At 31.9% G+C, this 11,520-nt stretch overlaps 1 protein-coding gene across 7 annotated transcripts in view; it reads left to right on the top strand.

Annotated features, from left to right (window-relative positions):
- Positions 1-5,934: 5,934 nt before the first annotated feature.
- Positions 5,935-11,520, top strand: part of LOC134722143 (epidermal growth factor receptor substrate 15-like 1) — a 62,507-nt gene continuing 56,921 nt past the window's right edge. For all 7 annotated transcript variants that reach the window (XR_010107973.1, XR_010107971.1, XR_010107975.1 and 4 more), the window contains exons 1-5: positions 5,935-6,017; positions 7,642-7,686; positions 8,148-8,237; positions 8,938-9,081; positions 9,637-9,708. Coding sequence is in view for 2 of the 7 variants with exons in the window: in XM_063585707.1 (XP_063441777.1) it covers positions 5,991-6,017; positions 7,642-7,686; positions 8,148-8,237; positions 8,938-9,081; positions 9,637-9,708 (378 nt within the window). In the remaining 5 variants the exon portion in view is untranslated. The remainder of the gene's footprint in view (positions 6,018-7,641; positions 7,687-8,147; positions 8,238-8,937; positions 9,082-9,636; positions 9,709-11,520) is intronic.

Genomic DNA, 11,520 nt, shown 5'->3' with positions numbered 1-11,520 from the left:
TTAACATACAATGAACGAATATAAACATTTTTTTCTTCTAATATACTTGCTATTTTTAGAAAAGATTATGTACGTGAGTATATATGGTATCAATTATATGGTTTAACATTGCCATTAAAGCGGGAGGTTTGGCATGCCACAAAACCAGGTTAAACCCACTTTTTTCATAAAATGTCCTGTACCAAGTCAGGAAGATGGCCATTATTGTGTCATAGTTCGTTTCTGTATGTTACCTTTTAATGTTGTGTGTCTGTTGTGTCGTAGTTCTCACAGATTTTATGCGTTTCCCTCAGTTTAAGTTTATAACCCGGAATTGTTTTTTTTTCAATCGATTTATGAATCTCGTACAGCGGTATACTACTGTTGCATTTATTTAAGTATTTACTTTGAGAATATTTAAGTTATTAACTCACTTCCTGGCTGGTAATTTATATAATATAAACCGAATCTTATTATTGCTGATAATGTTCTTACACTTAGGATTTTACATAATTATATAACTTCGGAGAGTGAAATGTAAAGGGTTCACATACACATAAATAGACCCTTCATTTATTGGAAGGTTTATAGTTATTACAACTACAGCACATTTTAAAATATGGTTCAAGTTCTAACTGTTATTTGTAATTCCTATCCCCCTTACGTCATCCTTTTTTCCTTAGTAGAGGTTCTAAAGAATAATCAGAATATATTTTTCTAAATTTTTTTATCGAATGGAAAACCAGATAAAGCAATGATATAAGAGAGTATATCCAAACACTTAAAGTCTTTGAGGATATGTTTTACATTTACTACACTGAAAATGCTCTTGGATGTTCAAATTATTAGATCCACAAAATCATTCATCATGGAAAGTTTTTCTGCTTACTAATACAAATAGTTTTGGGACACAACAGTTTACTATTTAACTCAAGATAGATTACTTAATTTAGCTAAGCAATTCAATCCCTTTAGGCATGATATCCTGCTAAATTTTTCCATGTTGCAAAATAAGTTAATAGTGGAAATCCTAACTGATATATTTTTTTAAAGGTAAATAACAAAAATACTGAACTACGAGGAAAATTTAAAACGGAAAGTCCCCAATCAAATGGCAAAATGTTATGATAAAACACATTAAAGAAAAGGACAACAACTGTCATATTCCTGACTTGGTATAGGCATTCACAAATGTAGAAATTGGTGAATTGAACTTGGTTTTATAGCGCTAACAAGTATGACAGTCGCATCAAATTCCATATGGCTAAACCCAAGGACCAAAGAGATAACAAGTGATTTTAAAAATAAAATAAATTGAAAATTGTTTATTCTTTATTAATGATCTGGTGTCATACATTATTCTCATTTGAAGAATTTAGAAAAAAAATATGATACATTGTTTGATGTGTTTGAGTCTTTGAGTATTATGCCTTTACACAAGGGACTTTTAACAATAAAAATTTTGTTGACTTTCATTGATAACAAAATTCAAATTAAATGTGAAAGTATGAGAGAAGGAAGTTCTTCATTTGAATATATTGAAAATTAATTGGTAGATGAAGTTGAAAAGAAGACAAAATCCTTTAATCTTTCTACACATTCTTTTTGGAAGATAATAAAGTATTAGCTCTATATTATCTTTATAAATGAGAAAGAAGAAAAAATATGCAAATTGATGATTGGAGTAATATTAACGCAGGCCATTTATCGGAGTCAGAAATTTGTTTTTACAAAACTTCCGTTTGAAGATTCTACCATGTATTCATATTTATCTTAATGAAAATTAAAACTGAACAATGTAGCTTTTATATACGAGATGATGAAATATAAGTGCGAATAAAACAACTCGCCATCCAAGTCATAATTTGAAAACGTTAACCATTATAGGTCAACGTACTGACTTCAACACGGAGCCTTTGTTCAGAAATCAGAGTAAAAGAAATTATGGGGAATGTAATTTTGTACAAAATTTCTGGTTATCCAAGATATATTGAATTAGAAATTATGACAATTTCTCTCGTCCATAGTTTATCCCAAAAGGAGTCATTTATCAACCACACAATCGGGTGGGATAGAATATATGAAATATTGGGATCAAATACTACTCCTGTTAAAGTTAAAAATACTAGTTAGTCTAGTAGATTATAAGAGGTGGTAATTGTGATAGCAGCATCTAACTAACAAAATTAACTGTGATAAATCGTATTTTATCTGTATCGACTCTATCAATCTAACAAATAAAACAAAATCACAAAATTACTATTCAACACGGAGATCGAGTGTCCTATCAAATGGTAAAATCAAAAGCTCAAACACATCAAACGAATGGACAAGTGTTTCTTATTCTTTTATAATTTGTGTCTAATGCTGTATACGTTGTTTGTTATTTCACATGTTTCATCTTAAAAAATACAAAATAAACTCACATGAATGTCGATTGGTTTGTTTTTGCAGTATAGATTTTTAAAATTGACAACAACAAAGGCAGTAGTAGAATACCGCTGTTTAATAGTCATGAATCTATTTAACTAAAACAAATCGGGTGTCACACACTAAAACTGCGGAAAAAATCAACTATTTCAGAGGGAGGAAAAATAACCATCAGAAACACTGAATTTAATCGTGACGTCATTTTCTGATTTCAAACAAATAACTATTTTTTCAAAAAATTACCTATATAGAGTTGGAATCGAGTTGTCCTTTTTGTCATTTATTGTGTCGAACACGATTGTTAACAAAAGGTCGCATTAAAAATTGAAAAAGTTACACATAAAACAATGCCCCGTCTACGCCAAAATGAGAGAGAACGCGCTATTAGGATGTTGGCAGCAGGAATGACTCAGGTGCAGGTTGCAAATCATTTTAATGTCTCTAGAATGACTATTGCAAGGCTTCAGACTCGTCTTAGAGATACTGGCACGACAAATGATGGCCCCCGTAGTGGAAGGCCACGTGAAACGACGTTACGTCAAGACAGACATATCCGCATCATTCATCTCCGGAATCGATTTGTAAACGCGTCACAAACTGCACGACAAACCCACGGAAGACATAACAATATAATTTCTGCTCAAACCGTTCGTAACCGATTGCGCCAAGTTGGTCTAAGATCGTCTTAGAGCTCGTCGTCCATTGAAGGGACCTATCCTTACGCAGCGTCACAGGATGGCCAGACACGGGTACGGATTCGATGGAATAGGCAAACATGGAGACAGGTTCTTTTTACCGATGAATCTAAATTCAACTTGAAATTTAGCGACGGCAGAGCCAGGGTCTACCGGAGACGCAATGAACGATTTTCTGATGCGTGCGTGCAGGAAACAGATCGGTTTGGTGGTGGCGGAATCATGATATAGGGCGGAATTACATACCAGATACGCACCGAGCTCAAAATCATCGTTTGTAACCTTACTGCCACAAGGTAAAGGGACGAAATTCTGGCTCCAGTTGTTCTCCGTTTCTCCGAAGACATTGTTTTAATCACGTTTTTCAGCAGGATAACGCCCGTTGTCACGTGCAAGGCACACATGTGGATAATAACAATATTCATGTGTTGCTTTGGCCGGCAATGTCTCCAGATTTATCACCAATTGAACATCTTCGGGACGGCGAACTTGGACGACGTACCAGAAATAGCCAAAATCCACAGGAAACGTTAGCCCAGCTCCGAACAGCACTTTTCAGGGAATGGAACAACATCCCTCAAGATTTTATTCGACGTCTTATTGAGTCCATGCGACGGAGGTGTCAGGCGGTCATAAATGCAAGAGGTGGTCATACATGTTAACCCGAATTCTGTACTCGTCCTGTTAAAATTTTCCGAAAATGTGCAATATTGTTTTCAATAAAAAAAAAAAACCTTGTTATTGTTCTCTTCAAAATCATGTTAGCTAACTATTCCATCAAATTTTGTTAACATTTTTTGGTATAAAAAATTTAAATGATCTTATAAGCATGTAACGTTTCTTTTTTTGCCTAGTATATATATTATTTCATTGCAACAAATGGATGTTCAATACGTTGATTTTGGTTTTTTTCTTATTATAAATTCTTAAAAGTTATTTGCAATTTGACTGAAATATGGTTTTGAACGATTGTAATGTGTCATATATATATATGTCTATCTTTTTTTTAAATAAGCTTAATTTTATTTGGAGTGTAACTTGTAAAAAGTCTTTGCATTAACATTACATGTAGCTCAGTAAGGAGAACCTCGGGCCTCTACTCCCTAAATCCGCCCGGCACTGTGAATCACAATTACTATGCTTTGTTGGATTATAGTCTGTCTCAGACTCGACTTTCGAAACTTTGATTTATTCCTTTTTAATGTCTGACATTAAATAATTTAATTTTGGACGAAACACGTTCTCTGATTGGCTGAAACACTTTTTGATTGCCGACAAAAAGTGTTTCAGCCAATCAGAGAACGCGTTTCGTCCAAAATTGATAAGAAAAAAAAATCAACGTATTGAACACTCCATTTGTTGCAATGAAATAATATATATTTTAACATGTATAATTGAAATTATTTCTGTACTAAGTATATAGAAACTTGAGTCCTTGGAGAAGACGTTACTAAATTGTAAAACATGTGTCTGATCCTTTTGTCATTTTGAACAATAAAATATGTTTAAACTACTTGAGTCCCTGTCTTACGCTGTTAAGCCTGTTATTCAGTGTGCAGCACATTTAGGTTATTGTTTAATAGATAGAAAATAAAGTACAAGAGATTGACAAAACAAAACTGTTCTGATCCAATCAATCTGTCTTCTTGTTAAGATTTATCAGAGACATATAATGAGGGCCCTCATGGGGTTTTTGATTATGTGATTACTTGGCCGTTTTTTTAATGATTATTAAGCCAAATATTTCATGATTATTTGATTACCTAGGACTGTATTTTTAGTTTATGATTATTTGATTACTAAAGATAAGCAAATATTTAATGATTATGTGATTATATTGGCAAAAAAATGGTGATTATGTGATTACTAGGACCCCCCATGAGGGGCCTCTATAATGATTGTATTTTATGTCTCTAGATTTACAGTTTACTAGGAACACAATGTACAGTTCTCACTGCCTCAAACAAGAAAAATATCATCAAACACGACTAAATCCTTCACGGCCACACTCCAGAATATGTCTCCTCCGCAAAATATCTTGGAGTAATTAACACTGCAATCAGACTTAAAATGGACACAGCATACAAACAACATCATTGGTTATGCTAATAAAAGCCTAGGCTTTCTAAAAAGAAATCTGAAATCATCTATTACAAACATTAAGTCTCAGGCATATCTAGCACTTGTCCGTCCTAAACTAGAATATGCTTGTTCGGTTTGGAACCCTCATACTGCTGATCAATGCAATAAGCTTGAGATGGTTCAACGTCGGGCTGCTATATATGCCTGTAATCGTTATCACAACACCAGTATCGTTACAGACATGCTCAATACTTTAAATTGGCATACCTTACAACAACGCAGACTTAAAACTAAACTTATAATGTTGTATAAAATTGTTCACCATATTGTCGCTGTACCATTAACATTACTCATACCAACAGACAATAGAACCCGACAACTTCATCCACAAACTTACAGACACCTACTTACAGTTAAAGATTGTTACAAATATTCATTTTTTTCCGTATACTATTACACAATGGAATGTACTACCTCCAAAGGTAGTCCTTTCTCCCACTTTAAATATTTTTAGGGAACAGTTGACACCTATTGTTCTCTACATTATAAAACAGTAAACCTAGTAGTTATGTAAACGGTTTTAACCACATGTCATGTTAGTATTTTTTTTATTTTTTTGGCACTGTTATCTGGAAAATATTTATTTATTATTATCCTACGCATGCGCAGTAGTTAGTAATCATCAAAAATCTGATGGATAACTGGAGACCATATTAGAAGAAGAATTAACCCGGAAATTCCAGTTGGACCGATACTGATTTTTTACATTAAAATTAGACAGCACACAAACATTTCCGGTTAAGGATGTCAAATTTTCCTCCACTTCCACAGGTTTGAAACTCTTTTATTAATTAAAAGGCGATACTTTTCGCCATTTTGCACACTTTTTCGGTAATAATTAAGCAAATCTAATTAAAATTTATTTCAATGGCAGAGTCGTTTATCATATTTTGCACTAGACAATTGACCTCAAGTACACGCAAATTAAAACTCCTTCTGGGCGTTAGATATTTGTTCTTTATTCTTATTGTGTATTTGACATTTCCTGAAGAAAGTTTGATTGTTGAATAATCTTACAAAAACAAACTTAGCTGCTATACATTATATCCAAACATACAACAGTTTTTTTTCCCTGATACTATGTTCTTCAGTTCAAGTAGTTGGATTGTTTCGTCCTCATAGCCTTGAGTGCAGAGTTCGACTCATAACCGAGAAGAAGAAGAATAAGTTAAAATAAATCTTTACTCTATATTTGTTTTTTTTCTCAAAAATGTAAGCCAAACAATGTTAGATGAGCAAATTTGTGTTCTTCCTAGGCTTTAGCAGGATTTGAATGAATCTACGAATGTTCTCCCTTGAGCCTGTTCCCACATATATCTGTAATTCAAAGAACATGTTTAATTAATTATATGGCTTCACTTGACAGTTTGGCTGTCAAACATACTAGTAGGCCTAATCAACGATTTTTACCTCAGACTAACTGCCGTTGGCGTTGTGTAATAAAAACTTTGTCTACAGACTACATAAAAATAATAGAAATACATTTTGGGTTACTTTGTATTACATGTATCTGGTTTTTAAGTTACTTTCCTTTAAAAAATGTCAATTATTGAAAGAATTCAAATATAAATTGAACAAATAATCATATAAGGATGGTAATTAAATGATTTAAAACGTCTTAGGACAAATAAGAAAATATCAATTTTGAAAATGACTTGAGGAATCTATAATTCTTTTTAAGGCTTAAATTGAAATATATATATTAAGTATGACCTAATATGGTCAAACAACCTACTGTGCAAGGGCGGTAGAGCCAGTCAAGGACGTTAAAAATTACCATTTGTGTTGTGGGCAAACATGTTATTAGGTTGAATGGGTCTGAGACTAATTTGAACCCCTACATCTGAGACATTGTACAGAGTGGTAACACTGCTTCCTGCACCCGTGACCTTTTAACTAATATATATGGGTATATAAAAATACAGCTGTCTATGTCGAGTATTGCCTTTCCTTGCAGGCTTTATGTAAGCTTTTAACACAGATCATGCATGACATGAGATACATTGTATAGTGGCAAGTACTGCCAGAGTGTATACCTTGCAGATAAGCTGGGTTTTTTTGACTGTCCAAAGGATGCTCACCATGTTACATGTATCACATCAAATTTTAATTTTTTACATTCATACATTTTTATTCATGTTTTTATTTCTTACTTGTAAATTAAAAGGTAAAAAGTATATAAACATGATAAACACATTACAAAAACTTATGTAGGTTTGCGAGGTGAATATAATGGTTCAGAAGACAAAGTTCTTGATGCTAAATGAGCAATACAGGCTCTTTTGAAACCTCCAGTTCTCTGTGTACATTTTAGAAAAAAAATCTTTGATGTACATGTAACACAATTTTTAGTTTGAATTTCATTTATTGATACTGTGTATTTTTTTAATTTCAGATTGCTGGTAACCATGCATTAGTTTATGAGGCATATTATAATCAGGTATTGTTAAATATTTGGCCACTAAATTCGACACAATTACCATGATTACTAAAGCATATATAGAACTCTCACACATGCATTTAAAAAAAAAGTTATATGTTGAGATAAAAATTAAATATGTTTTTGTTCAGCATACACGTACATTTTCCTACAAATTGGAATATCAGATTATAAAAAGGGAAGCACCTACCTCAGTTTCTAACAATCATAAGTTTTCCTTGAGATCTCAAAATTTTCTATCATTCTAACAAAAAACTGTCAAGTTATTTTGTATTATCAGTCATACAAAAATGAATAACATACTTTTTTAAGCTCAGGATGATGATTCCTAAATAGCATGGTAATAATGTTGATGGGTTTATCTAACCATGTTTTGATTTTATTTGAATTGCCATATTCTTACAAAGACTGGCAATACAAAAGTATATTTCTAAATGGTTATATTATTTATGTATTTATAGGCTGATCCAAAAGGAACAGGAAGCATAGGAGCATTAGATGCAGCAAACTTTTTAAAGAAATCAGGACTCAGAGATTCAGTTTTGGGACAGGTATTGTAATGTTTATGTAATGAATATTCTTTCATACATCAAACTCAATACATGTATAATTATACTGTATTTTGGTATACAAGTTAGCTGGTTCGTCCTATATATATATATATATATAAAAGTATTTTCTGCAGCAATAACAGAGATGACAACTCTATTGCATAATTTGCATTTCAGTGTACCTTGATTAATAGAGATATAAAGGAACTGCTATGAATTACAATTTAAACAAAATATATCATTATTGATTTATCTAAATAGCTAACCCGAAAATGGCTAATTTTCTTTCCATATGAAGCACTGATGATGCTTTCAAAATTATTTGTCAGATGTTCTAAAAAAAGTTTTTCCAATACATGCATGACATGTATTTAAATATGAATAGGAAGAAAGCTGTCTGACCCATCCTATTTCTTACTTTGACCAACTGAGGAATTTAAATGGTCAAACTATATGAAAATATAAAAAATCAGGTCATTGCTTATGCAGATTGTGAAGTTACAACTCACTCTTGTGTCCTTTTAAATTGCATACATTTAAAAATATGGGAACCTGATGTTCAATAAACAATTTAGCCTTTAAAGTGGACAATGGACATGCAATTAGTTTAACATTTGTAAAGCTGGTTTGAAAAGAATTAATTGTCAATCAATTAATGAAGGTTATTTCATGCACAAGAATGCTTTTTATACTTTTGTAGATATGGGACTTGTCAGATCCAACAGGAAAAGGATACTTAGAGAAACCAGGATTTTATGTTGCTTTAAAGCTGGTGGCATTATCACAGAGCAACCAGGACTTAAATTTACAGAATCTAATCATTGATGCACCACAACCTAATGTTGTATGTTTAAAATTACTCATTTAAGTTTGAATTTCCATCATTAATAGATACAGTACTAGTTGACATTAGAAATTGTAAAAGGAATCACCAAAATTATTTGATGGTACAACAGTCCACACCAACTGCCTCAGGGGTGCCTAACCATTTTTAAAAGGGTTGGTTCCCAACTGCTGAAAAAGGTGGGTTCCAGCCATTATGTCCCCGTTCAAATGCATTGATCGACCAAAAAAATGGGGGATTTTTTTATCGTGAGTGGGTACTATTTTTTTTAGATTTCTGTAATATTGTTTGTTTTTTTGTATTTGAATAAATGGTTTTGCTAGTCTCATACAAGCCTACAGAAAATGTGTACTACCTCAAACTTTTAAATTTTTGATTCATCTATACCCATGAAAAATTAATCATTGAAAATTAATATGAATAAAATCCACAGTATTGTAACTACTACTTATTCAGTTATTCCAATTCAGTCAATCTTTTTCAATATTAGAATACATAATATAAACATGCAAACAGTAATGACAGTAGCTGGTATTTAGTGATTTACATTTTCAGGGACCAGTTGATTTGACTCCAAAGCATGAGCCAGCTGTACAGAATGCCACCAGTGTACCATGGAAAGTTTCGGTTAGTATTTCTATTTATCATTTTTTATTAGGGATGTCAAAAGATCTGAAATTTAATACTCAGATACTTGGTCATGATACTCGAGTACTCGCGATCTCGGATGAATCTTAAACGTCTATTGAAAAATTCAGATTTTAGGTGGGTTTTTGTTATCACCTTTCTTAAACATGTTAACGAAAGACAAACGTATTACAAACATAGCTTGCTCCTCTGGTTTTTGTTTTAACAATAACCTATCATAAAAGCAATTTTTGTTTGTGTACGTGTTCAAGAACACAATTCCAATTAAATCAAGAATATTTGCATGAAAAGTCCAACAATTTGAAAATTAAGTAGACAATATATGTATCATCTGTTCCTGTGGAGATAGTAATTGTTATAATACGACTTGTCTATAAATTTGTTTACAACAATATTGGATTTCAAATTTAACTTGTACCTGTACTTTTTGTGTTTTTATCGTTGTCTAATTTTTGTCTTTTTTTAACCATGGCGTTGTCAGTTATTTTCAATTTTTGGGTTTGAATGTCACTCTCGTATCTTTGCCAATGTTTGAATTGTAAATTAAACCATTATAGTTAAGTTTGAAAAACAGAGTAATTTAATTAATTTAAATGTACATCTCATACCAATTACGATTACATAAAAGTCTTGATTAACAAACAAAGGTAAGTTTTTATGGCTTGTGATAAGTTAATTATTAATCCCGGACAGTGTTAATCCGTATACAAACACCGTTATCAATGTCTCTAATCAGTTGCGTATGGTTTACCGCAGGTCAGTTTGTTCTTGTTTAGAAATATGATCTGGTCTACAATTTCAGATGAAAGACTGTTTGCCTTTCTATTTTTGTTACAAGTTGTGCACATGAAAACATTCCCTCGTAAGCCTAAAGGACGTTGCTGGTACCACTAGTAATCTCATGATAAAGTTAAACATATGTATGTTGTTAATAGATCTTATTTAGTATTACGAAGGGGATATTTCAACAGAACTTAAGTGAGTGGAAATTTGAAGAGAAATACATGTACAGTACAGGTAGGGACTTATTTTTATGGAAGCCTTAATCCGTCTAGATGTCAGACTGGTCGGACAGTTGTCCCAGAGTAATAAACACCTGCTGTGCAATATCCAAGTGGAAGGTCGTAAATCAATCTGTACCAGCTTGATTAGAATTAAATTTTACCTGTACAGATATATTTGTATTTATGGAGAATAGATAAATGTAAAATATTGTTTTGTATTCAAAGAGAAAGAATTGAAATTAAAATTAAATATAAGAATTTAAATTAAAAATTAAATATTTAGAATTAAAAATAAAATTAAATATCATGAATGTGGGATTTTTTTTTTTATAATTGGAAATGAAATAAAGACGATTTCTAACAATATATTGTGTTGCCAATTATTATAATAGTTTTGTGCCAATAAACTATTTTTTATTTGCATTTGTATTTGTAAACCGTAAATATTTCATCTAATTCAAAATAATAAGCCTAATAACAACCAAGACTGTTTTCAATCGAAGTTTAAATCAAATTGTTGAGACATCAATTCCGTAAATTATACGAGTTTTCATTGATGGTTATATTATTTCCCCCTTTTAACGTCCTGTTCCTTTATATGTTATTATAAGAAACACAATTTTAAGTATAAGGCCAACATATCGTATTTATAAAATATGTATAGGCATTGTTTATAAAGTTATTTTCCTTTTGAAACAACTTTCCCCGTCGGAGCCTCTACATCAATTCACACCTGTCAATCATTTCTCGCAAGTAAAACATTTTGGTCAGACAGATCACTCGTGCT

This window comes from Mytilus trossulus, chromosome 1 (assembly GCF_036588685.1).
Source record: "Mytilus trossulus isolate FHL-02 chromosome 1, PNRI_Mtr1.1.1.hap1, whole genome shotgun sequence".
NCBI lineage: Eukaryota > Metazoa > Mollusca > Bivalvia > Mytilida > Mytilidae > Mytilus > Mytilus trossulus.
The sequence above is the reverse complement of the archived record's forward strand: the minus strand, read 5'-3'. Positions and strand labels throughout refer to the sequence as shown.